Source organism: Suncus etruscus, chromosome 6 (assembly GCF_024139225.1).
Source record: "Suncus etruscus isolate mSunEtr1 chromosome 6, mSunEtr1.pri.cur, whole genome shotgun sequence".
In the NCBI taxonomy this organism is placed as follows: Eukaryota; Metazoa; Chordata; class Mammalia; order Eulipotyphla; family Soricidae; genus Suncus; species Suncus etruscus.
This window is the reverse complement of record NC_064853.1, coordinates 134,598,308-134,622,299: the sequence shown is the minus strand read 5'-3', so window position 1 is coordinate 134,622,299 and position 23,992 is coordinate 134,598,308. Positions and strand designations below refer to the sequence as shown.

At 57.9% G+C, this 23,992-nt stretch overlaps 3 protein-coding genes across 3 annotated transcripts in view; 1 reads left to right on the top strand and 2 right to left on the bottom strand.

Moving 5' to 3' along the window:
- The first annotated feature begins 4,056 nt into the window (after positions 1-4,056).
- HAND1 (heart and neural crest derivatives expressed 1) lies at positions 4,057-6,646 on the top strand. Its single transcript, XM_049776097.1, has 2 exons — positions 4,057-4,590; positions 6,539-6,646. Exons 1-2 carry the CDS (start codon positions 4,057-4,059, stop codon positions 6,644-6,646), a joined length of 642 nt encoding a protein of 213 aa, XP_049632054.1.
- A 6,920-nt stretch (positions 6,647-13,566) lies between these two features.
- On the bottom strand, positions 13,567-17,679 carry SAP30L (SAP30 like). The gene is made up of 4 exons (XM_049776098.1): positions 17,424-17,679; positions 16,197-16,319; positions 15,698-15,796; positions 13,567-14,298 (listed from the first exon to the last, which is right to left on the bottom strand). Exons 1-4 carry the CDS (start codon positions 17,658-17,660, stop codon positions 14,173-14,175), a joined length of 585 nt encoding a protein of 194 aa, XP_049632055.1. The 5' UTR covers positions 17,661-17,679; the 3' UTR covers positions 13,567-14,172.
- Positions 17,680-21,767: 4,088 nt separating this feature from the next.
- GALNT10 (polypeptide N-acetylgalactosaminyltransferase 10) overlaps positions 21,768-23,992 on the bottom strand; it is a 38,813-nt gene continuing 36,588 nt past the window's right edge. The window contains exons 9-12 of the mRNA XM_049776056.1: positions 23,731-23,952; positions 23,425-23,541; positions 23,036-23,185; positions 21,768-22,143 (exon numbers count right to left, since the gene is read on the bottom strand). Of these exons, the coding sequence (XP_049632013.1) occupies positions 21,985-22,143; positions 23,036-23,185; positions 23,425-23,541; positions 23,731-23,952 (648 nt within the window). The 3' untranslated portion in view covers positions 21,768-21,984. The remainder of the gene's footprint in view (positions 22,144-23,035; positions 23,186-23,424; positions 23,542-23,730; positions 23,953-23,992) is intronic.

Sequence of the window (23,992 nt, the reverse complement as noted above, 5' to 3'; positions counted from 1 at the left end):
ACTCCTTGCATACATGCTCTGGCGTGCTCTCTCGCTCTCGCTGTGTCCTCTATCTCTTTCTCTCTCTCTGTGTCGCTCTGTGTCTGTCTGTCTCTCTCTCGGTTATTTTTGGGGGAGTGTGCAGGGGTTACTCCTGGTGGTACTCAGGAGACCATATGAGATGCGGGGATCAGACCTGCTCTGCTGAGTGCAAGGCAAAAGCCTGTTACTCTATTACTCCAGCCAGGTTTTTCTTTTTCTTTTCTTTTCTTTTCTTTCTTTCTTCTTTCTTTCTTTTCTTTCTTTTTCTTTTTTCTTTCTTTCTTTCTTCTTTCTTTTCTTTTTCTTCTTTCTTTCTTTCTTTCTTTTTCTTTTCTTTCTTTCTTTCTTTCTTTCTTCCTTTCTTTCTTCTTTCTCTTCCTTCTTCTTTCTTCTCTCTCTTCTTTCTCTTTTTCTTCCTTTCTTCCTTTCTTCCTTTCTTCTTTCTTCCTCCTTCCTTCCTTCCTTCCTTCCTTTCTTCTTTTTTTTTTTTTTGTTGTTTTTGAGTTTTTTGTATGTGTATGTGCTTTTGGTTTGGTTTGGATTTTGGGTCACATCTGGTATTGCTCAGGGCTTACTCTGACTCTGTGCTCAGGGATCATTCCTGGAGGGTTCAGGAACCAAATGGGGTGCCAGGGAGCTAACCTAGGTCCACCTTGCCTGATTTGTTTTTCTTAGAAAGGAACGTGAAAGAGAGAAATATGGCAACAAGCCCCCATAACTCGGAAAATTCTCTGCACAGTTGTGGAGGCTCCAAAATTCCCGGAGCTAGAAGGTGCTCAGAAAGTTAGAGCAATGTTTGGAGTCGCTTTGCCAGATCTAGCCCTCTCCGAAAGAGGGTGAGTGTGGGGAGAGGAAGAGAGACCCCTGGGGATTCTAAACAAAAGACCGTGCACCTTTCCAGGTTTAGGGTTTGCCATTTCCTTGGGAAGTCACCGAAGGGCCTCATCCAGTCTCAGCCCTACCCGACATCACCCCCAACTCTCATTCAGTCCCTCCTGCCGCAGCCCCAGCAGGTTGAGCCAGATTGGGGTTTTTAGGGGCGTTGTTTTTTTAGATGCTCCAAGAAAAGTTTAAGGGATTTGTCCTCCCAAGCTCACCCCTACCCCACGTCTGATTTATGGCACATTACTGTGCAACGCACTCCCCCAAGACACCCAGAATATTTTACACGGTGCTAATATAAACAGGCGGCCGGGCCACTTTTTATGGAGTTCCTGTAATTACGCACACCCTGACAGTTGCCTGATTTAGGGCCCTATTTAGATAAGGGGTCTGGTGAGGGGTTGGGGCAGGACTGTTGGTGGCGTCAAGGTCACAGGATGACGCCGTCGCCGCAGGAGCAGGTTTGGTCTCAGAGCGGAGCCTTGCCCCAGTCCAGGCCTGCGGGTACCAGGGCTCCCCATTGGCTCCACAGTCCCAGGGCCAGGCTCAATGTGGTCTGAGTCTTCTGGACCGAGTCTCCTGAACCTACAGCCCGGAATGGAAAGCTCCATAGGGTGAGTGTGAGCCCAACAGTGAAGGAGCAAGCAGGAGGGGGTGGGAGACAAGGAGGTGTCACCAGACAGAGTCCTGCAGGGATCCCTCTCAGATAGGAAAGTGGGGGAAGAGAAGGATGCTGTGAACCAACCCCCTCCTCTGGGGCCCCTATGGGGGAGACAGTTCTGGGAACACATGGGGGGGGGTGTTACAGGGGAGGGTCTCCACAACACCCCTTAAGCCCAGTTGTGTCCTCTCCAATCCCAAAGCCTGGCTGCTCCCATCCCAGTAGTGGAGGGAGAGCTGAGAAGCATCTTGCAATGCTGCAAGTGCCAGCCAGCCCCCCTGAAGGAGTAATGGAGGTGCCTTGAAAGGTGCCTGGACCTGTAGGAGATGGAACCTTTCCCAGTCTGGTGCCCAGTCTACCAACCTATGGAGTAGCAGACCCAAGCAGACTCTCTATGTTCCTGACTCCATTCTGAAAATGGGGAGAGGGGAGGGAAAGTGAAACCCATGAGGGCTGGGGGAATGCTGAAACTCAGGCTCTGCCACTCACCCTGTCCCAGACCTTACAGCATGGTGGGGGAGAGAGTTTGAACCCTCACCAGGGCCCCCACTGTCTGTCTCCCCCACATGTATGAACCAGGCTGAAGTCACACTGGGTGGTACTGGCAGGGGGGGCAGCACTGCAGGGAAAGAACCCCATGTAGAGCCAGGACGAGGCATAGAGTATGCACCCAAAAAAAGTGTGTGGGGTCTCCCAAACAATTGGGTGAGAAGCTGGTGCTTCTCTGTTTCTCCCCTGCCAGGCCTGGCCTGGCTCAAGGGCCAGAGGGTAATGGGGTAGAGGATCAGGTAGCTGAGAAAAGCCCACTCTTTTACCAGACCTGGGGGGCTGTCTAGCACCGGGGGGGTGGTTCTCAAGGGATCTCAGACTGTGGCCAGCATTGAAATGTGATTCCCATCTGGGTCAACCAGCTGGGCACAGGGGATGGCTTAGTCCACGGAGAATCACGGCGTTCCAGGAGCTCTCTAGGATTGGGCTGTGATGGGTGTGCATGTCAGTGTCCGTCATGTGTGTCAGCTCCACACCCCACTTAGCCTTTCTGCATGTCTCCTGTGACCTTGATGCCACCAGCCTTTATTGGGGAGCCCAGAGAACTGGTGCATGGTCTGCCTGTGCGTGCACCTGAGTGATGAGCCTCTGCACGCACTGCTGCTAAGACACTGGCCCGAGCAGCCCCACCATAGTCCTGGCCCAGGGCAGGTCAAAGACTGCGACGTGGGCGCCTGCAGTTTCTCCACTCCAAGTGAGCCTGCGACCAGGCCATTGGCCACTGAACAGTCTCCTGGCGTCAGGCGCGAGCCCCTCCAGCCTCTGAGCTCTTCCCGGGGAGCCTGGCTCCGGCTAGGCCCAGCTCCAGTGCTGCAGGCGCCAGGCGCCAGGCGAGGGTGAGAGGCGCCCCTGCCGCCCCAGGCAGGAAACGGGGCTCCCTGCCCCCACACCCTACTGATTCCCCACATCTCCCCAGCATTTCTGATGTCCCCAGTGCTGTTCCCTTCTAGCATTCCCTTGTCTGCCAGGCACAGGACCCCAGGTAAACGGGGCGGCGCGGTGGTCAGATGGGTTTTTGCAGGAATGGAGGGGGCAGCAGCGCCTCTCCCCACTCCCTTCTAAGGAAAGGCACCCATCCTTTGGCCGGACGGAGGTGGGTGGGCACAGCGCCCAGGTGTGAGGACAGATGCAAGAGGGCTGGGCAGTGACTCTAGGCGCCACTCCCCAAACACAGGTCTCCGCGCCCCCCCACCACCACCACACACACTCCAGGGAGGCAGCTGCACCAGGTGAGGGACGAGGCAGAGAAGGCCCAAAGTGCCTTCCCGCGGGGGTGACAAGGTGTGTCTGAGGCCAAGGAGTCTAAAACCCTTCTCCTCCTCCCCAAGACTCTGGGCGTGCTGTCCCAGCCAAGAGGCCATTTGGCTGGGAGTCCACGGGGTAAAGATGGGCCTCTGCGGCGTCAGAACCTCAGGATGGAGACCCAATGGTGGGCGCTTGGCTACACAGAATCGAGGCTATCAGGGGCTGGGCTTTGCGTTCTGGAGTCTAGAGACAGGAACTTTCCTTCCCCAGGCCTCAGTTTCCCTGTCTTCCAAAGCGCGGGTGGGGTTGGCAGCTGCAGGCAGCCGACTTCAGTTCCACTCCTCTTTGAGGAGGGCCCGCAGTGGGGGTGCCCGCCCCCCAGCTGAGAAGGCGGGGGAGGGGCCGAGGCAGGCGCCTCCCTGTCCCCCCTCGGGCGCAGGCGGCCGGCTGAGCGGACAGCCGACCGGCCCCCAGTCCCTCCTCCCCGCCCCCTGCCAGTGGCATCAAAGCCGCGGCCTTATATAAGCCAGACCCCCGCGGGAGGCGCCCCGGGTGCAGCTGCTCTCGCCTCTCGCTGGGGTCCCCCCGAGCGCGCCTCGAGACCGGGCCGGACTCCTGGAAGCGGCGGGCTCCGGCAGGCTGGGGCGCATGGGGCGGCGCTGATCAGGCTGGCGGCGCAGGCCCGGGGCCGCTCCAACATGAACCTCGTGGGCAGCTACGCGCACCACCACCACCACCACCACCCGCACCCCGCGCACCCCATGCTGCACGACCCCTTCTTCTTCGGCGCCGCCTCGCGCTGTCACCAGGAGCGGCCCTACTTCCAGGGCTGGCTGCTGAGCCCGGCCGACGCGGCCCCCGACTTCCCCGCCGGCGCCCCGCCGCCCGCCGCCGCCGCCGCTTTCGGCCCGGACGCCAGGGCCGCCGCGAGCCCCGGGCGGCTGGAGGCGCTGGGGGGCCGCCTGGGCCGCCGGAAAGGCGCGGGGCCCAAGAAGGAGCGGCGGCGCACGGAGAGCATCAACAGCGCCTTCGCCGAGCTGCGCGAGTGCATCCCCAACGTGCCCGCCGACACCAAGCTCTCCAAGATCAAGACGCTGCGCCTGGCCACCAGCTACATCGCCTACCTGATGGACGTGCTCGCCAAGGACGCGCAGGCCGGCGACCCCGAGGCCTTCAAGGCCGAGCTCAAGAAGGCGGACGGTGGCCGCGAGAGCAAGCGAAAACGGGAGCTGGTGAGCGGGAAGGAGGGCGCCGGGTCGTGCGCGCCAGGGGGTGAGGTTGGTGGTGGGGCAGGGGAAGCGGAGCTGGAGCCATCGGGAGGTGGGTTCCGCTTTTCCTTCATTGGTAAAGAGGAATCCTCGTTGTAGGGACTGAGCATAAATCATCTTCGCAGACACGATCAGGAAAAATCAGGAGTCAGAGAGCCAGAGAGATTGGCGAGGGGCGAGGGGTTGAATTCGCCTGGCTCTGTCACCAGCCTAGGCTTGATCTCAGTATCACATAGGATCTGCCACCTAGTTGGATCCCAGCACTGCCAGGACTGCCAGGTCCCAGAAGGAGAAGGAAGGAAGAACAGGGGAGGGAAGGAAAGGGAACGGTAGGAAAGAAAAGGGAAGGGAAGGGAAGGGAAGAAAAAAGCAGCTGAATGATGGAGCAATAGCACAGTTGGGGTTGGTGCTTGCTTCGCACAGGGCTGACTCGGATTTGATCCCTGGCATCTCATAGGGTCCCCAGCGCACCACCAAGACCGATTCCTGGGCACCGAACCAGGAGTAACCCTCAAGTATTGCCAGTGTGACCCCACAACAAAAACAAACAAGCAAACATAAAGGCCAGCTGGGGCACAATATAGCTTCATGTTCCCACTCTCTGCTCCAGAAAAGCAGGTGAAGAAAGGATGACGATCCCACTTGCTGGGTGGCTGCTGCTGGCTCTTCTGCTGGTGTGCAAGTGTGATGTATGCAAATGAGCGTCCACTGTATGCAGATGAGCTCCCCCCAGTCTCCCCCAGCGACCTCGAGGGTTTTGTGAGCCAGCTATGCATGGAACCAGAGCCTCAGACAGTCAGATTTGGGAGTAGAGAGCCTAGAACAGGGAGCAAAGAGCCAGCTGAGAGTCTGGATTGTGGACCCTAGAACTAGGAGCTGGGAGCCGGGAGTCTCTTTTGCTGCCCAGCTGGCTTCTCTCTGTCCTCTCCAGCCAAAGTGCCATGCCAGGCACTCAGGGCTCCTCCCCAGTCACTCTCTAGGTGGCTGACTTGGCTGCTAGAGACTGCTTGTGGCTTCCTTGGATTGCCGGGCTAAACCTGCCCCCCAAGACTCCAACTTCCCCCTGAGAGCTTGGGAGTGCCAGCCTTACACACCGTCAGGTTTGGCCAGGTCCACAGGGGCCCCAACCTCACCCCTTACAGCCAGAAGTGATCCCAAACCAGGAGTAAGCCCTAAGCACTGCTGGATATGGCCCCTAAAGAAATAAGACTAAACAATCCTCCTTCTGGGCTGGAGGACCCATGGGCCCTGAGGGAAGAAGTCACAGGGCAGTTGTAACCCTCTGAACACCCCAGTCCCTCTTAAAAGGAAATGGAAACAGAATTCACCTTACTTTCCTGCATAGCCAGCCACAAGGACCCAACTGGTAGCTGAGACTAGTCCAGGAGGAAGGCTGCAGCAGGAAGAGAGCATGCAGCGGGGAGCTGGTTGGCATAAAAACCACCCGTTCCCCTGGCTGCCCCCGCAGGACGCAAATTTCAATTCACCATAGAGAAAATTCTCCAAATCTCCAAATCATCACACCTAAAGAGGTGTTAAGACTAGTCTGGGACCTCACTGGTTCAGTGGCCACAGAAACTATTGATTTACTTCATTTATTATTTGAGGGTTTGTTGTTGCTCGGGGATTACTCCTGGCTGTGTCAGAGGCCCCCATGCAGAGTCAAGGATTGAACCAGGGTCTGCAAGCTGGGTTGGCTGCCTCAAATATCTTAACTCCAGCACTATCTCTCCAGCCCTTCTTTTTTAGTTTTCGGGTTTGGGATTTTGCCGTTGCTTAGTTAAAGGCTCCAATTCACAACTTCCCGTATTCCCCTTCCACTCTCCACTCCCCACATACACTCCGCTCTGCTCTAGGAGAACTGGAAACCTCTGTTTTTGTTTTCTGGCAGCAACAGCAACAGCAGCAGCAGCCACAGCACCAAGAAGCCTTCCCGGCCACGCTGGGCCCTGGTGAGAAGAGGCTCAAGGGGCGCACAGGCTGGCCTCAGCAGGTGTGGGCACTGGAGTTAAACCAGTAAGCCACCTGCGCTCTGCTGGACAGGAAGGCGGGAAGGCGGCGAATGCCTGACCCTCTACACACTTGGATCGCATGTGCAATGTCATGCAAATAGTTTTCATGGGATGAGAGAAAGAAATATCTAGAGATACTCCCTTGGCCAAGAGTGCAGCTCCCGACACTTGCCGACGGGAGGGGGCACTTGGGACCGGCGTGATCGGGCCAGCGCATCCTCACCACCCTCCTCGGGCGAATTCAGAAGCCGGAGCCCGCTGGCAGCACCAGCAGCCTCCGCTGCGACTTTCCCGGCGGAAACGCTTTAAGAGGGAAAGTCTGCTCTGCTCTGCTCTGCTGGCGCTTGCTCGAGAGCTCAAGGACGAGCCCAGGGAGGAGGAGAGTGGGTTTGCCCTCAACAGTTGCGGAGTTATTTTATGTTACTATTTCTCGCTGCACTTCCCAGTAGTTCCAAGGGACACCCTTCTTCTTTCTTCTTCCCCTCCATCCTCCTTTCCTTGTTCTTCCTTCCTTCCTTCCTTTCTTTTTTATTCTTTCCTGCCTTTGTTTCCGTTTTTCTCTTTTCTAAATTTTTGGGCACACCTGCCAGTGTGCAGGTACTTACTCCTGGCTCTGAGCTCAGGGGTCACTCCTGGCGGGACTTGGACCTGTGTGGTGTCAGGGATCGAGCCTGTGTCGGCCTTGAACAAAGCAAGTGCCTAATTTGCTCCTTCCCTTCCTTCCCTCCTTCCATCTTTCTTTCTTCTTCCTTCCTTTCTTTTCTTTTTTCCCGTTTTCTCCTCTCCCTTCCTTTTTTCCCTTCCTTCCTTTGCAAATAAAAACTTCCTGTGGGAGGGTTTTTAAGTATCAAACTACCTATCGTACCTGCTGAGTTCAGGTATTGTTCAGCCCTGTGCCCCCCTTTCTACCTCAACCCGTGTGACCACTCACTGCCCCTCCCCTCGCCAACGCAGTATCTAGGCTCTTGACTAATAAAATGTTTTCTGGAACCGTCGGCGGTGCCTGTGTTTCGTCTTGGCTGGAGTCCCCAGCCAGGCTCCACGGTTTGTGCTAGGTGAGGCTGTTCCTGCTTCTTTCATCCAAACCAAACAGCCGACCCAGTCTGAGGCAGAGGCCACAGGAAGGATTTTTCTCCCCAGCCCAGGAAAGTGCTTGGAGTCCGGAGAATATAGAGGGACAAGGCAATTTCAGGAACACCACCTCCGCCCCCAGGACCAGGGGGGTGGCTAGGCGCAGGGCGGAGGAGGTCTCTGCTCTCGCGCGCTCAAGTCCTGAAACGATGGTGCCGAGAGTGACGGTGGCTGCGCTCAGAACAGCGGGGCCCAGCGGCCACGGAGTCAGAGGAGTGAGCGGAGGTGAGTGGAGGCCTCGGGGGGCGCCGATAAGGTCCTCGCCGGAGCCCGCCGAAAGTGCGCCGACCCGGGCAGAGGAGGCCAGGGCGGGCTCGGGCTCGGCGCCCGGGGCTGCGGGTCGCTAGCCCTAGGAGCTGCCTCGCGCCCACCTTAGAACCGAGCCGCGCGCACAGCCCGGAGAGGGGTGCAGTGCCCGGCGCGCCGGTAGCTCCTGGTGTGGCGAGGCCCCGCGCGCTAGGGCGGGCACCAGAACCCTTGATCCTGGCTGCAAACGCAAGGAGGCCGACCTGGAGTGAGGGAGTTAATGACCAAGAGTTTACGGGCGCGGAGGTGCGAGGTTTACCCCGTTCTCTCACCCTAGCAGCACATCAAACGAAGCCCGAGTTCGGGTGACAGCCGCGAGATGAGCCGCCCGCCAGCCTGGCTCCGTGCCCCGACCCCCAAACTCGGCCCGCACAGTTGGGAACTCTCCCCCACACCCGCTATAAGTCCCAGCGCACTTGGGGAAGCTGAAAGGGAAGCAGGCGGTGGAGACCCTGCTCTGAGGCGCCAACCCCAATTCGGACCCAGCTGCCCAACATCCCTGGTGTGGGGGGGAATGCGCCTGCTCTAGGAGAGAAGAAGGGGATGTAGAGCCTCAGAACCACACGCGAAGCGGTGCTCCAGCCCTTTGATCAAGGCCCACACCAAGGCCCAAGGTGGTGGCATTAGCTTGTAGCTTATTGGGGCGGGGTGGGGTCGGGCCATATCCGACGGCGCTCAGGGGTTCCTCCTGACTCTGCGCTCAGAAATCGCTCCTGGCAGGCTGGGGGACCGTATGGGATGCCGGGAATCGAACCAGGGTCTGTCTTGGGTCGGCCCCTGTTGCTTTCCCCCCCCCCCCCGGGCCCCTGTTGTAGCTTCTTTTTCTTTTTAACGATCACCTTTGCCCAAAAAGTTTATGGGGGTGCGGATAAAGGATCTAGACCAAAGAGCGGGCACCATGGCTGTGTCCGGGGAAGTGCTTTGAGGCCGCAAAGCTGGAGGGTCCAAGGGGTGAGCAAGGTGAGTTCTGTAAATGGGGACCGCTCCTGGTAAATGAAGATTGTAAGTGAAATAAGAACCGGAATCGGGCGCTGACTCCGTTGCTGCCCCTAAGCAGCAGTAAATGAAGGTCCCACATCCCAGCCGGCCGCGTCTATGCCCACGGCATATGTCTATGCCTCGCTTCTGTGGCAGCAGCGGGGCTTTGCCAGTGCCTCCGACCCCCTCCGCACGGCGCCCACATTCGTCCCCACCCCTGCCAGTCCCCGGCATCCCGTCCAGACTTTCTCCTCCCCGCAACAGAGCTTGACATCCCGCAGAGAGAACGTGGATCCCCAAGAGGTGGCTATTTCTTTTCCACCTAAAGATGGGGTGACTCCTTCCTGCCTTTAAAACGTATTAACATATTAAAGCGTGTTTTGGGCCACACCCGGCTGCACTCAGAGATCACCCCTGACTTGGGGGCGGTGTTGCATTAAATAATTAGCGTTAAATAATTAGCGATGGATATCCATCCTTCTCCATCCAGATCCATCGCTAATTATTTAATGCAACGGGGGTGGGGGGGGGGGAGAATGGGAAGTCTGAAATGAAACCCTCAGCACTAGACTGTTCAGGTCGCAAAAGTAGCAAGTTTTGCACCCCAGACCTCCAAGCTCAGAGCAAGTCCGACCTAGAAGCCAGAGGTTCAGCTACACTGAAGGTCGTTCAAGGGCACGTTCGAGGCGGGGAATGGTGATTGGTCTGGCTACCCAGACCTGTCACTAACACAGCCCTCACTAGCCCCAGCTTATCCAAGACATCCCCCCAAAAGATGGGAAGGGACCAGAGTCCAGTCCCCCTCCCAGGGGCTCCACTAGGTGGATGCTGTGTGTCTAGTTTCAGCTCCTGGAGTGGGGGGTATAAAGGCTGCAGCTCTCTAGCTCTCTCTTCTCCTCTCTCTCTCTCTCTCTCTTTCTCTCTCTCTCTCTCTCTCTCTCTCTCTCTCTCTCTCTCCCCCTCCCTCCCTCCCCACACCCGGTGATGGTCAGAGGTTACTCCTCGCTATGCGCTCGCTCTCTCTCTCTCTCTCTCTCTCTCTCTCTCTCTCTCTCTCTCTCTCTCTCTCTCTCTCTCTCCCTCCCTCCCTCCCCACACCCGGTGACGGTCAGAGGTTACTCCTGGCTATGCTCTCAGAAATCGCTCCTGGCTTGGGGGACCATATGGGTCGCAAGGGATCAAACCGAGGTCCGTCCTGGGTCAGACGCGTGCAAGGCTAACTAACGCCTTACCGCTGTGCTATCCCTCCGGCTCCCAGGAATCTTTCTGCTAATGAAGCCTGGGGACTTTGCAGCACCTTACTGAGTGTGTCCACTTCCCTCTGCACTCTTGTGGAGTGACAAAGCATGCATACCAGTGACCGCCTGGGCCCACAGGCCTGAGCACGGTTGTGGTAGACAATGGCTCCACAGAAAAGTGACAGCTGCCTAGTGAGCCCCAGGCTTCCCAAAACCAGACAGTGAGAACCAAGGACACAGCTACCAAGTTCGGAAATGACAGTGACTGGTAAGGAACTGCCTTGAAACTTGTTTGGAAAGAAGAAAGAATTATACAGTGGGCAATAGTTTTCACAGTTGGGCTGTAAAACCTCTGAAGCTAATATGCACCTAGGAGGTGCATTAACTCTGGGGAAAGCTGTCTGTGACGCCCCACCACAGGCCTTCACACTGTCCCCAAACCCCAGGCTGCATTAGGATCCTGGACGGACCCCCTCCACACCACCCAAAAGTCATTCCTTCTATGGACAAGGAAATTGAGGGTGGAGGGGACTGGCTCCTTGAATTCCCTTTGCCCTTCAGAACCTCAATTTCTGCAGCCACTTGGGGAGCATGGACAAGTGCATTTCAGTGCCCTGTGCCTCTGCCCTTGCCCACAATTCCATGGAGGCTGCCTCTCCTGGGCTATTTCTCTAGGTGGCCAGAGGTCCTTTGCTTTGTTGTTTGGTTTGTCCCAGGTGGTGAGGCTGGGTCCTGCTTCCTCTGAGCATGATCTTGTTACCCATCATCAGTGTGAGAGGAGGCAGACAGGCAGGCAGGAAGGGCTCCTGCATCAGCTCCACTCCAGCATCCTGCCTTGCAAGCACCAGGAGTTGACAGGCCTCTGAAGTGTACCCATGGAGATGTCTTGGCCACAGTGCGAAGCCAGTGGGTTACACTGATGCTCCAACTCAGCTCTGCCTGGGCCATGTGCTGATCCCTGTCCCCCTACACACAGAGCACAGTAGCAAGAGCAGGAGGAACTAAGTGCAGCACACTAGCTCCCTGCAATCCAGCAATGTCACAAGATTTGTGGGATGCTCATCCATTAGCTCTGCAGGGAGCTGTAGCCTGCAGAGGGTAGGAAGCAGTTCCCTAGCCCTCATCTAGATATCTACCTCATCCTAGACACAGAAAGCCAGGGGACGACCCTCCCTCCCACCCCCACCCTGCAATGCTAGGGTTAGCCCTGGCATCCACTGTTCCTGACAAAGGAAGCCCCATCAAGGGGTTCTTCCGGCTTCCCTTGCCTGGAGATGGAGACACGGTCCTGGGGACAGTGAGCCCTTTTCCGTGCAGGTGGGAAGCAGTCCTGCCATTCCTGTTGGTGACAACCTTTCACAGCAGCCAGGTGGAGCTCGACCTTGTGTGTACCACCCAGGATGTTCTCAGGGGCCACAGGAAGGATATAGGTTGGATGGGGGTAGAAGGAGAATAGTCCCGGGCCCATGGGGACAGAGGGAGGCAGTAGCCTCAGTTTAGACCATGTGCTGGCCAAAGGCCATGCAGTCTGAAGCTTCTGCCTCTGCTGTGGGAGGCATGCTTGGGAACCCTTAGACCACCAATGGGGTAAATAAACCTCACAGCTGGGTTGGGGATCAGATCTTGCCCCATGGACACTCCTAAAGGACTCACTTTCATGTCCGTCTTAGACTAGATAAAGTGGAAACTGAGAGCCAGGGAGCTCCAAGACCAAACCTCTGCCAAGACCAGGCAGGTCACTGTTGTGGTCTGACCTCTCAGACCCCTCCTCTCCTTTACTCACCTTCCCCGCCCTCTTCCTCAGCTCTGTCCCCTAAAGTCTCTGCCTCCAAGAAGCCCCTGGAACTCTACCCCGATTCCCCTCCCTAGGCCCCACCTGTGCTGGGTCCCAGGTGTGCATGAGCACTGAAGGTCCGTCCATATGTGCTCAACTGGCAGCTACCTGACCTGGTCCCATGTCCCTCAGTGCTGTGACCTCTGTCTCCTGGCAACCACAACGCAAGCTCCACCCCAGCCAGTCCCTGGTCCCAGTCATGGACTCTGGTTAGCAGTGATCTTCTGGTGACCTTGAACTCCTCTCACCGCCCCAAATTTGTGACAAGGAACAACCTATACTGTGTGCCTGGCTCAGGGGTCCAGGCGTCCCCAGGCAAATGCTTTATCCCAGGGGGAGCAAACAGCAGGTGCATGAGGCTACTCAAGTGGCTTTTGGGGGGCTGGATAGCATGGAGATAGGGCGTTTGCCTTGCATGCAGGACAGTGGTTCGAATCTTGGCATCCCATATGGTCCCCTTAGCTTGCCAGGAGTGATTTCTGACCATAGAGCCAGGAGTGACTCCTGAGTGCAGCTGGGTGTGGCCCCCCAACCCCCCCCAAAAAAGTGGCTTTTGGTTAGTTTGTGTGGACAAGCCTTTGCACTTCTGAAACAATCTGGACAAATCCAGAACTAGGGGTCTGTGCAGGGACATTACAAGGGGACCTGAGTGGCGAATGTCAAAGGTCTGAGCCCAAAAGGACCTAAGGAAGCCCATGGGTGGGGGGTTATCACTAGCTACCTAAGGAGGCTGTCATGGCCGGAGTGATATGGGCAACCAGAAACACAGCCACAGAAACTTGGCCTGCAACCGAAATGGCCCCACACACTCCCCTTCCCAGATCAGGGACCCCCTTGGGCAGGAGACAAGATGACTGAGATTTGGGGCCCAGCACCCACACAAGGACATAGTGTCCCATCCTCTGTCCCCTACACCCTTTCCTCTTGTGGGCTCATCTGTCCCTTTGAAACCGTCAAGCAAGGCCAACAGCAGACACAGGTGTTCCCAGGGAGTGTCAACTACCAAGGTCAGTAGGTGAGATGGGACAGATTGGAGGTCAGGATCAGCTCCCTGGTCAGGGCATCCTCTCACACTGCCCAGAGCCTAGCCCACTGATAGGGTAGGGAGAAGGGCAAGTGGGAGAGCAGGTAACACTGCAGCCCACACTGCCCCCAGCTGCTGTGCCTGGTGCTAGGACCTCAGGGCTGCAGCCTAGCAAGCAGGCAAATCCAGTCTCAGCCCCAGAGATGCCACCTATAAGGTCTCTGGAAGATGCCAATGAACCAGCTCAATTCCCCCGATCCCCTGCCCCAGGATGTTCAGGCACAACTCTGCTGGACACCCCAACTAGCACTAGTTACAGCTCACATTTGTTCACATGTCACTGGGGCCCACCGTGTCAGCACAGACTGGACCACCGCCATATCCAACACACCCACAAACATGCTTTGCAGAAGCCGATTCTGGGCCATAAAGCTTTGTTTTCAGAGGATGCTTTGGCTGAGAGAATGCGAACTTGTGTTTCTGTTTTGTTGCTTCTGGGGTGAACCCAGAGATCCAGAGAGGTCAGTGGGCCACCACTGAGTCATGCCATGACCCCAAGTTAATTGAAAAAAAAAAAAATCAGGTCATTTCATAAAAAACAAAACATCATTTTACCAGTCTTCCCCTTGGCCGGGAGGATGACTGCTCACAGAACAAGCCTGAGGCCCAGCTCCATGACTCCTGCTAGCCCAGGCCTTTTTCCTACCCACTGTAGTGTGTCCATCCTTCAAGGCTGTACCCGGGATAGGCATGTGGGGCAGTTCCAAGGGGTTTGACCCCACTCCTGCTGGCACTGCTGGCGCATGAAGTATGCTCAGCATACAGAGGCAACGGGAAAGGTGAGCAGAAAGAAGCAGAGGCTGTGAGGAGAGGGAGGCTGGCCGATGCAGAAGGGTCTGCTCACATGGGAGCCCACCACACCAGGTCCCGCAGTCTTTGCTGCCGCATTCACAGGGCCAATGAGTGTCACTGGGCTTATCACCCTCTGCCTGGGTCAGCCAAGCCGTATTCAAAGAGTAACTGTCACTCAGGCTTGCCGCCCTCCGCCCGCTGGTCCAGCCGCCCTTTGTTGCTCTTCACCATGTAGATAAAGTAGGCCAGGGTCTCCTTCTCATTCACAGGGATGTTCCGAAAGTGCCGACTCACCGTCTACACAGGAAACAGGTGGGGAAACGAGTCACAAGTGCATCTCAGCTTGGCGGGGGCCACCCTGGGGAGATGCTCCCACATTCAGACCTTTAGAAGCACCGACACATCCTCAGCAGCCATGCATTGCACAGCAGCCCCATTACTGCCATGCATCAGCTTCCTCCCCTGTGAAAGTTTGGGCCCACCACCGGGACCAACCAGGGCCTGATGCAGCCCAAAGGGGTCCCCGAAGCTGCAATAGTACAGCATGTAGGGCACTTGCCTTGCACCTGGTTTCAACTCCTGGCAACATATGTGGTTGCCAAAACCCTGATTTCTGAGCACTAATGGGTTTGGCCAAATAAACAAGTAAACAAAAAAAAAAAAAACTAAAGCTGCCTCAAACCAATATGAGTCTGACCCAAGAACTCCTTTAAGTCACACCAAGTTCTCCCAGGACACCACAGACCCTTAGTTCCTGCTCCCAGCCTGGAAATGCTCCCCACCAGCCCAAAGGCTTGTGAAACCTTCAGAAGGGCGGGCCAGGAAGGTCAAAGCAGGTGCCTGTGAGCACCAAAGAGAAAGCAGACTAGGATAGGCTCTTGGACCTTTTGGGTTTTTTTTGTTTGTTTCTTTTTTTTTTTGTTTTTATTTTTGTTTTTTGCTTTTTGGGTCACACCCGGCTGTGCTCAGGGGTTACTCCTGGCTGTCTGCTCAGAAATAGCTCCTGGCAGGCACGGGGGACCATATGGGACACAGGGATTCGAACCAACCACCTTTGGTCCTGGATTGGCTGCTTGCAAGGCAAATGCGCTGTGCTATCTCTCCGGGCCCTTTTTTTTGTTTCTATTTTTGGGTCACACCCGGCAGTGCTCAGGGGTTCCTCCTGGCTCTATGCTCAGAAATCGCTCCTGGCAGGCTCGGGGGACCCAATGGGATGCCGGGATTCGAACCACAGACCTTCTGCACACAAGGCAAATGCGTTACCTCCATACTATCGCTCTGGCCCCAAATATTTTTGTTGGTTTGCTTGTTTTTCTTGGACCTGTTTATCTTTTCTCTAAGCACAGAATTACACCTGGCAAAGGAAGAACCTCCCCATGCTCTCAGCACCCAGTGCAGACAGACTGTCCTGGGGCCCAGGGGTTCAGAGTGAGCAAGAACCTGCTCAGGGATGCTCAGTTAGAAACCCACTAGCCCCCAGTCTGAAGAGGAGGAAAGGCTGGTAGAGACGAGACCGAGCACATAGAAGCCAGTGAGTGGCTGGGGGACGGAGTGCTGGGCTGTCCTTGGACCAGGGCCAGGGGCCAAGTGCAGAGAAGCGAGGGGCTAGGAGGAGGAGGGTGGGGTTGTGTGTCCAGAGCTCTGGGATCTTCCCTGGGGCAGGGATGAGGGTGCAAGAAGGGCTCATGCAACCTACTTCCGCCAGCTGTGCCTTATTGAAGCCAGGCCGGGTCTGTAGCTTGTAATGGCGTTTATAACGCCGAAGAGTGTTCACCTGCAGCTGAAACAGGTCCACCTGCCGGAGAGAGAGCAGACTAGAGGAGAGCGCCTGTGCACCCACAATGCGTACCTGTACAAGAGTGCTGCCCAGTATGTCTGCCCTCGGGACCGGTCCAGACCCCCGTTCCTCCCCTGGGTGTTGGGGGGCAGCTGGCAAGTGGCTCCCTCTGGTGGTGAGGGCAGGCCAAGAGCTGTGGGCTCTGCCTTTGCTCACTGCTCAAGGAGGGCACCAGAGCAGATGGAAGGCAAATATCCTCAAACCCTTGCCCAGGATGGCTGCTCACGCCTGCCAGGAACTCCCTCCTCAGGAAGCCAGGCAGAAGCCTCCACCCCAAATGTATCTGTGCAGTGGTAAGGACCACAAAGGGCCTAGCAGGGCCACAGTACGAGGGGCCAGAAGTGCCCTCCACCCCCACCTCAGGCACATCCACGTCCTGCTCAGGAGAGTCGCCTCCATCGTCACTGGTCTTCCGCTTCCTCTTGTTGCGCACACTCTGGATGAAGTTCTTGTGGAAGTCGCAGATGTAAAGATGCCTCACCTGTGAGGAATTGGACCCAAGTCCGTGGGAGTGAAGGCCTGCAAGGGGCCAGGACAGGCCCTCAATCCTTGATCCCTGCAAGCCGCAGAGCAGGTGGCCCCAAGAGCATGGGCACCGCCAGCTCCCAGGGGCAGGAACTGGGTGATGCACACGGGTGGGCAAGGTCAGGGCAAAGTCAGCCAGCCGTGAGGCTTGGTCCACACCTCCAGCCCTCCAAGGCTCTCCTAGTCCCACTCTGCTACCGCCTTCTTCCTAGAGAGGAGGGTGGGTGGGCCCAGACTGAGGCCTGCAAGCTGGTCCCCACCGACACCCCTTTCCACTAAAGAATGACCCGCCTAGGTGATAATGAGCTGACTTTGGTGGCAGCCAGGTTTTGGCGGTGCCTTCCGAGTCCCGTTCCCATTCCCATTTTCGTCCTTCCCCAGGACAGGAAGCTGCGCCAAGAGGCCCGAGGCGTGTTTCCAGTTCTGGTCGCCAAGGGTCTCTGAGACCCCTGAGTCACAGAACCTGTCCTCTCCCTGGGCCTCCAGGAGGCCCAGCGACTACTTCTTTGCTTCACTTTCTGCACCCTCAAACTCATGAGACCCAGCACTCGGGCTGGGAGGACGGACCCAGTTAGAATCGCAGTTAGATCCTGCACCCCCGCCCCAGGAAGCTGTGAGTGGACCAGACTCCAAGATTCGGAGAGGAGGCCAGAGGGCCCTGGCTCAGCCGCTGCAGAAGGGATCGGAGGACAGGGGCAGGCTGCGTGAGTGGCAGCGCCGCCGCGGGGACACTTGCCCGCTCACCACGGCAGCGCGGAGAGCCTGAGGCTACGGCTGGCCCCGGCGCTGTCCTCTGAGACTGCGGGGAGGGAAGGGAGTCTGTGCGGTGCGGAGGGCCGCCGCAGACTGGACACCCAGTGCGGCGCCTGACCAGCGCCGTGCAAGCGGGGGAGCGGCCAGGGCCCGGCGCAGGACCGCCGGGACCCTGCGGCGGCCTCGTCCGGGCCCTGCTCCTCCCGCGCCCAGCGCGTCCCTGGGCCTCCAGCGCCCCGGAGCCCTGCGGGCCGCACTCCCGCCCTGGGCTGGCCCTGCAGACGGGGCGGGCGGGCGGCGCACTCACGGCGCGGTCGATGTCCAGCCGCAGCCTCTTCTGCGAGACGCTCTTCTGCACGCGCTTGCTGAAGGACGCGTTGCCCGCGGGCCGCCCGCAGCGCCGGCCGTCGGCGATGAGGCAGCAGCTCTGGCCGCCCTGGACGCCGGGGCCGGCGGGCGCGGCGGGCGGCGCCGGGCGGGCGTCCTCGTCCTCGTCCCCCTCCTCCGCCGCCGCCGCCGCCGCCGCCGCGCCGAGGCCGTTCATCGCCCGGGCCCGCGGGGCCGGGGCGTCCTCGCCGCCCGCCCGCCCGCCCGCGGCCCCGCGTCCCCGCGTCCACCCGCGGCCGCCCGCCCCAGCCCCGGCCCGGCCGGCCGCCGCGCCCGAGCCCCGCGCCGCCGCGGACCGACGGCGGAAGTCCCGCCCCCGGCCTCCCATTGGCGGCGCGCGCGGCGGGGGCGGGGCCGCGGCCGGCGCTGGGGCTCCCCATTGGCCCGCGCCGCTGCCGCTCCCCGGCGCCCGGCGACTTCCTGGCCCCGGCGGCCGGGACGGGCTCCGAGGGAGTCGCGAGTGCGCGGCCGGGAGCGGGCCGAGAGTCGGCCCCGACGCTCTCGGGGGCAGCCGGGCTCGAGCGCAGGGACCCTGGTTAGGGTTAGTCAGGACGCGGCGTCCCCGGGCACTTCTGACTCCGGCGGAGGCCTCGCCACAGAGAGTCTCTCAGGAGCTGACGGCTGGAGGAATCTCTGTGCGGCCCGTGCGTCGACTCCGATTGCGGGACGTGGCGGGCCGGAGAGATGGGCCGAGGTCAAGGGCCGGCCTTGGGAGTCGGCCGACCCAGCTTGACCGCCTGGCACCTGTGGGGCTCCTGACCACTCCAGTGCGACCCAGGCCCCACTCCTTCCCGCAAGAGATGGGACTCCCTGGACAGACCCCGATTCGATTCGAAGCCCGGCCTCCCATAAGGTCCCCCGAGCCGGCCAGGAGCGACTTCTGAGCGCACAGCCAGGAGTAGTAAATCCCGAGCAATGCCGGCTGTGCCCCCCACCAAACAATGTGACTTACAGCGGGTAAGGTGTTTGCCTTGCACGAAGCCCACCAGGCATCCTGTATGGTCCCCAGAGGCTGCCAGAAATAAGTTCTGAGAGCAGAGCCAAGAGTAACCCCTCAGAGCCACACCGGTGTAGCCCCAGCAAAACCCCCCCCCCCATGTGTCTTGGGGCTTGGAACACATGATTTATATGCAGGAGCCCCAGATTTGATCCTAGGCCCCACACTGCCTGCCAGCACCCCCTGAGCCCCAAGTACCACTGGATGAGGCCCCAAAACAAAACCCATGATATAAACCTCTCTCTCTCTCTCTCTCTCTCTCTCTCTCTCTCTCTCTCTCTCTCTCTCTCTCTCTCTCTCTCTCTCTCTCTCTCTCTCTCTCTCTCTCTCTCTCTCTCTCTCTCTCTCTCACTCACATACACAAGCTATGTAAATCTATGCTTAGAATAAAAAGAAAAAGTAGACACATCACCTGCTACCTTCCACCATTTGAGAGATGATAGTTATGGCTCTCTTGAAATTGAAGGTCAACAGAGAAAAGGGGAAATAGTTGGAGGTTTTACTGTGTAGTTGTAGTTCTTTGATGAGAGAAACACTAACTTTTGCAATTAATTGGTTATTTTTCTTTTGCCAGGAACCCAGGTCCTGAGACTGGGGAGCCCCATTCCTGACCCCTTGATACTGTTACAAAAGGAGACACAGTTTCTCCAATATGTAGGAATGCAGATCTGTATATACTTACATTTGTGCTGTGCTGGGATCTTGGAATTGGGTCAATGCGTTCAAGGCATGGACTAAGGCATATCCATCTCTTCCTCCCTTCCTTGGGCCCACACCTGGCGGTGCTCAGGACTTACCCCTTCCTCTACACTCAAGAATCACTCCTGGCAGGGCTTGGGGGACCATATAGGGTGCTGGAAATCAGTTACCCACTGTACTTCAGCTCCTACTTTCTTTCTCTCTGAAGGGGATCAAAACCAGAACCTTCCTCAAGAGCACCAAAGAAGGGTTCTTTAAAGGAATATGGCTTTATGATATCCTTTTAAGATGCCTTATAAGTCACTCTGTAGGCCTACAGCACCCTCTGCTTGTCTGGGTGAGCTCACAGCACCCTCTGCTGGTCCAGAGTGTCCATTTCTACTCCAACACCTGCAGCTTAGGGGCAGATGTAGGGTGGGTTGAAACACCCCCACACTCTCCTTGTTCAAGGTCCAAAGAGGCTGTCCCTGACAGCCCTCTCGCAGCCCTTCCTCCACCCGTGACCACAGAAATCTGCATGCCCCCGCCTCAGTGATGATCACCCTACATCACTGACCTCCTGATCCCCCCAGTTTTGCTACAGCCTGCAAGAGACAGACATAAGCAGACATAAGCAGTGGGGGGCTGCTTATGTCTCCACCTAAGGATCACGCTCACGATGCTCCCCGCAGTCTCCTGGGGGAGCCCATTTGCCCTCGTCTCAGGCTCTCGGAGTGGCATCCCCTACACTCCAACCCCATTGTGTGGGTATTGGTCCAGTCTACCTGAGCTGTCAGCGGTCAGCCTTCTTTGTGCTGGAAGGGCAGGAGGGGTCTGTGTGGCCCCCGGTGAGACACTGGGCTAGGAGAAGGGGAGATCCAGGAAAGAAGTCGGAGACAGGTGGCAGAGAAGGAAGGAGCCAGAGACAATGTTAGCCAAAGACTGTAGGTTTATTCAGCATGAACACAGCCACAGGGGTGCAGGAGCCCCCTCCCACAGTGCTCTGCAAGGTGACAGAGCCAGGAGCCATGTGGAGCCCCCTCCAGAACCCTCCCAGTTCTACTTCCCACCTGTCATTGCCCCTTTGGGACCCCAGGAAGGAGGCAGTGAGGTGTTTGTTGTCCCTTGGGGACAGAGGCGGCAGCGGCCTGATCAGGATGAGCCTGATCAGAAACTCCAGCTCAGACTACGCCTTGCCCCACTTCCACATAGGAGCTTTTGGAAAGAGGCCTTCCATGCTTGGGGTGCGGAGGCCACAGTGGAAAGCACAAGGGGCCGACGTAGGGGAGCAGGCTTGGGGTGAATGGGAAATGCCTCCACCCTCAGTTCGTCATGTCCCCTGAGAAGGGCCCATGGCAACAAAGGGACCATGGGAGAGGCTTACTTGTGAGGTCCTTCTGAAGAACTTCCCACATGTTCCTGCAAAGAGAAATTAAACTCTCCAGAAACAGAGGCCATGATATTGGGGACGGGGAACTTCCTGGCCACGCCCCTGTGGCTTCATGCCCAGAATAGTCTCAGGGACAAGGGGCCCATTCCTTGGGCTGCACTGGGGACACAAGACTGCCTGGCCCTCTTGGGGTACAAAGTCAGAAAGTAAACTGAGACAGCTGCTGCACACAGTCAGACTCATCTGGACTTTCAGGTAGTGGGCAGGGACAGGGTAGGGGCAGAGGCCCTGTGAGGCTGGTGGCTCCGGCCTTGGCCGTTGCTTCCCACCCATGGGAGAGAGACCTGGAAACACACCCACCCAAGTCCCCTATCCTGCTCTGACAAGGCACTAGGAAATGTTCAAGTTTCGGGATTTCTGCAGTTGCAATTTTCTTCTCTGAAAGGCACCATCGTTTTTATTTGAAGACACTGCACTGCGCTCTCTGGAGGTTCTGGGGTCCTTGGGAAGGGGACGCCCACCCCCAACCAGGCCCTGATGCAGGCACATACAGGTGGGGATGTGGAGCCAGGCTTGTGCTGGGCAGAGTGGGGGTCTGTCCTATGTGCAACCACACTCCACTCTGCATCTCTTAATTCCTGTTCTGGGCCCCTGCAACCCAGGAGAGCTCTCAAAGGGGTCCCTGGCCCAGCTTTCCCCATCACTATTGCAGCGGCAGGTAAGCCTGTGAGGGGGTCTGACATGGGACTGAAGGGGGAAGGGGCAGACATGAAGGACTTGTGGGGAGCAGCGGACTCCCGGGATCTTTCCTTCTCTGCAGCTGTGAGCTAGGAAGGCTGCAGTAGAGACACCTACACCCACACTCTGCACAAGCTGGGGGACAAGCCGGAGGGAGGGCTTGCTACCCCCTTGAAGGTCAGAGACACTGTAGGCTGCTGAGGGCAGGCTGGATACCAGGAACCAGCTTCCTGGGGTGCCTTCCAGCCTGTATTAGTGACAGAGTTCCTCCTGGGCACAGGGGTGGGGAGGACAGCAGAGTAGAGTGGGACGGAGAGGAGGAAGGCTGGGAGAAAGACAGGAAATGAGACTTCCTTGAGGTTCTAGGGTCCCTCCAAGACCCCATGTTGGAGTGTCCAGCCAGGCAGCGAGGGCTGACTCAGAGTCGAGTCCCAGAGAGCCCAGGCCAGCCTCCTCCTCCCCTAGCTGCCACCAGCCCCCTCAGGCCACTTGAGACTCCTTCTCTAGGTCAGCTCTGTGAGGGGTGGTCCCCTTCGTGCGCCTGCAGAACCGATTCTGGGGGATGCTGGCTCACTTTCCAGCAATGCCAGCACCAGACAGGAGCCGTGCCGCAGGGTCTGGGCAGCCTCTCACAGGAGCCCGCTGCTGTCATCCAGGCAGAAGGCCGAGCTGGGCGGCTCAGGACCTGCTGAACTGCTCCAGAACCGAGGCGTTGACGAACTGGAACACCCACTGCTGGGTGCGCGAGGCAGGGTCACAGGTGCTCATGAAGACCCGCCGCTCACTCTCACTGCAGTCCACACAGCTGCCGCTCACTGGGTGGTACAGACTCTTGTCCTGCAAGACAGCAGGCATTGGGGAAGCTGCAGCAGATGGGCACGAGGGGCATCGGGCAATACAATGTATTGGCATGAGGGGACACTGGACACTCCCTACAACCGGATGCTCCAGCACATAGTCTGATGCTGTTGGACTGGCCCCACAGTACCTGGGATTTGGACACAATGTGCTCCCACAGTGGCCATCACCAGGCCTCAGGGAGATCTTCCCTAAGGCAATTAGCTGCCAACTGGAGTTATTTCCAGAAAACCAGAACTTTTTATTTGAGGGGTGGGGGCCTGGGCCATACCCAGCAGCGTTCACGGATTACTTCTGGCTATGAGCTCAGAAATCACTCCTGGAAGGCTCGGGAGATGATATGGGATGCCGGGAATCAAACCTGGGTCTGTCCAGGGTCAGCCACATGCAAAGCAAATGCCCTACCACTGTGCTATCTCTCCGGCCCCAGAAAACCAAAACCTCTGTCTGGAAAAGCCAGAACCTCAGAGTGGTACATGTGAAGGGAAATGAGCACAGATGGATTGTTTTAGTTTTGGGGGTCACACCTGGCAGCACCCAGGGTTTACTCTGGCTCCGTGCTCAGTGCTCACCCCGATTCCATGCTCTGGGCTCATTCCTGGCTCAGTGCTTGGGGCTGAACTCCTGACAGGCTCAAGGATCGAACTGGCCGCAAGCAAGACCAGTGCCTCCCCTGTGCTCCATTATGGGCCTTTAGGTGGCTATTTGAGAAACTTTCCCTGGCCGGGGTGAACAAGGCCTGTCCAGGCCTGGCCTGCATGAGCTCCGGAGTAGAGTGTCAGTCCCTGGCAAGCACAGCCCTGAACCTTTGGGCCCACACAGCTGTGCTATGCCCAGAAAGGTCCCACACACACCTCCATAGCCCCCTTACCGAGCGATATTTCCACAGCTGGTTTCCCTTCATGCTGTGGCAGTCATAGAGGGTGACGGGGCTGGTGTGCGAGACCGCATCCAAGCAGAGCTTCTTGGTGTGCTGGGGGTCCCCGGGCCGGATATCCTCCCTCCAGGTGAGTGTGAACACCTGTGCACAGGCAGTGTCAGTCCAATGGCTCTCTGCCTGCAACAGGACAGGGACTGGCCACCGCCAGGATCCCTTCCTACAGACACGGGGCTGGCCATGGGCCTGTAGCAGGATACAAAGCTGGCTGGCCATCTGTGACCTGCCCTGGGGGACAGGGTGTTTTATAGCCTCTCCCAGGTGCCCAGGAAGCTCCCAGAAGCCCTGGCCAGGGTCTGAGTGGGGTGTGTCCCCGGCCTCACCTGCATGCTGCTCCATGCAGCCTCACCCAGGCCCTGCACGCAGTTTTCCATCTTCAGTGGGGAGCCAGAGGCTCCATGCTTCGTGTCCATACACAGTCCCATGCCTACATTGCGTATCTGCATTGGGAGGGACAGAGGAGAAGATGGGGGTCTGTGAAGGGTCTGCTATGAGCCTGAAGAGGCGCTGAGCCCTGCCTGGGTGGGTGGGGACTCCTAGGAACACGCTGAGGTCCAAGCACAGCCGCTCCTCCTGCCAGCTTCTGGACTGCCCTTTGCGGGGCCCCAGGGTATTGGAGCCCCACTCACCTCCCCCCAGGCAGCAGCCGGGGGCTCCACAGGTGGGTAGTGCTTGGGCAGGTCCCAGGCGATCTTGTTCATGAACCACTTGAAGCTCTTACAGTTGAGTCTTGCACGGAGCTGCTTCTGGGCAGCCACGTCTCCAGCTGAGAGGTGCCGGTACTCGGGCCTGCGCTGGTAGATGTGTTCAGCGAACTCGTCCATCCATACCTCTGCCACACGCTTCAGGTTCTGGGGCAGCGGGTGGGGGGCAAGCCTCATAGCTGGAGCC

Bases quoted from the DNA above. Each gene is read 5' to 3' on its own strand.
- HAND1 (XM_049776097.1), top strand. From the start codon at position 4,057: ATGAACCTCGTGGGCAGCTACGCGCACCACCACCACCACCACCACCCG. The intron at 4,591-6,538 runs GTGAGCGGGAAG...CAGCAGCAGCAG, and splicing joins GCAAGCGAAAACGGGAGCTG to CCACAGCACCAAGAAGCCTT.
- SAP30L (XM_049776098.1), bottom strand. From the start codon at position 17,660: ATGAACGGCCTCGGCGCGGCGGCGGCGGCGGCGGCGGCGGAGGAGGGG. The intron at 15,797-16,196 runs GTGGGGGTGGAG...TCTCTCCGGCAG, and splicing joins AGGACGTGGATGTGCCTGAG to GTGGACCTGTTTCAGCTGCA. The intron at 14,299-15,697 runs GTAGGTTGCATG...TTTCCTGTGTAG, and splicing joins ATAAGGCACAGCTGGCGGAA to ACGGTGAGTCGGCACTTTCG.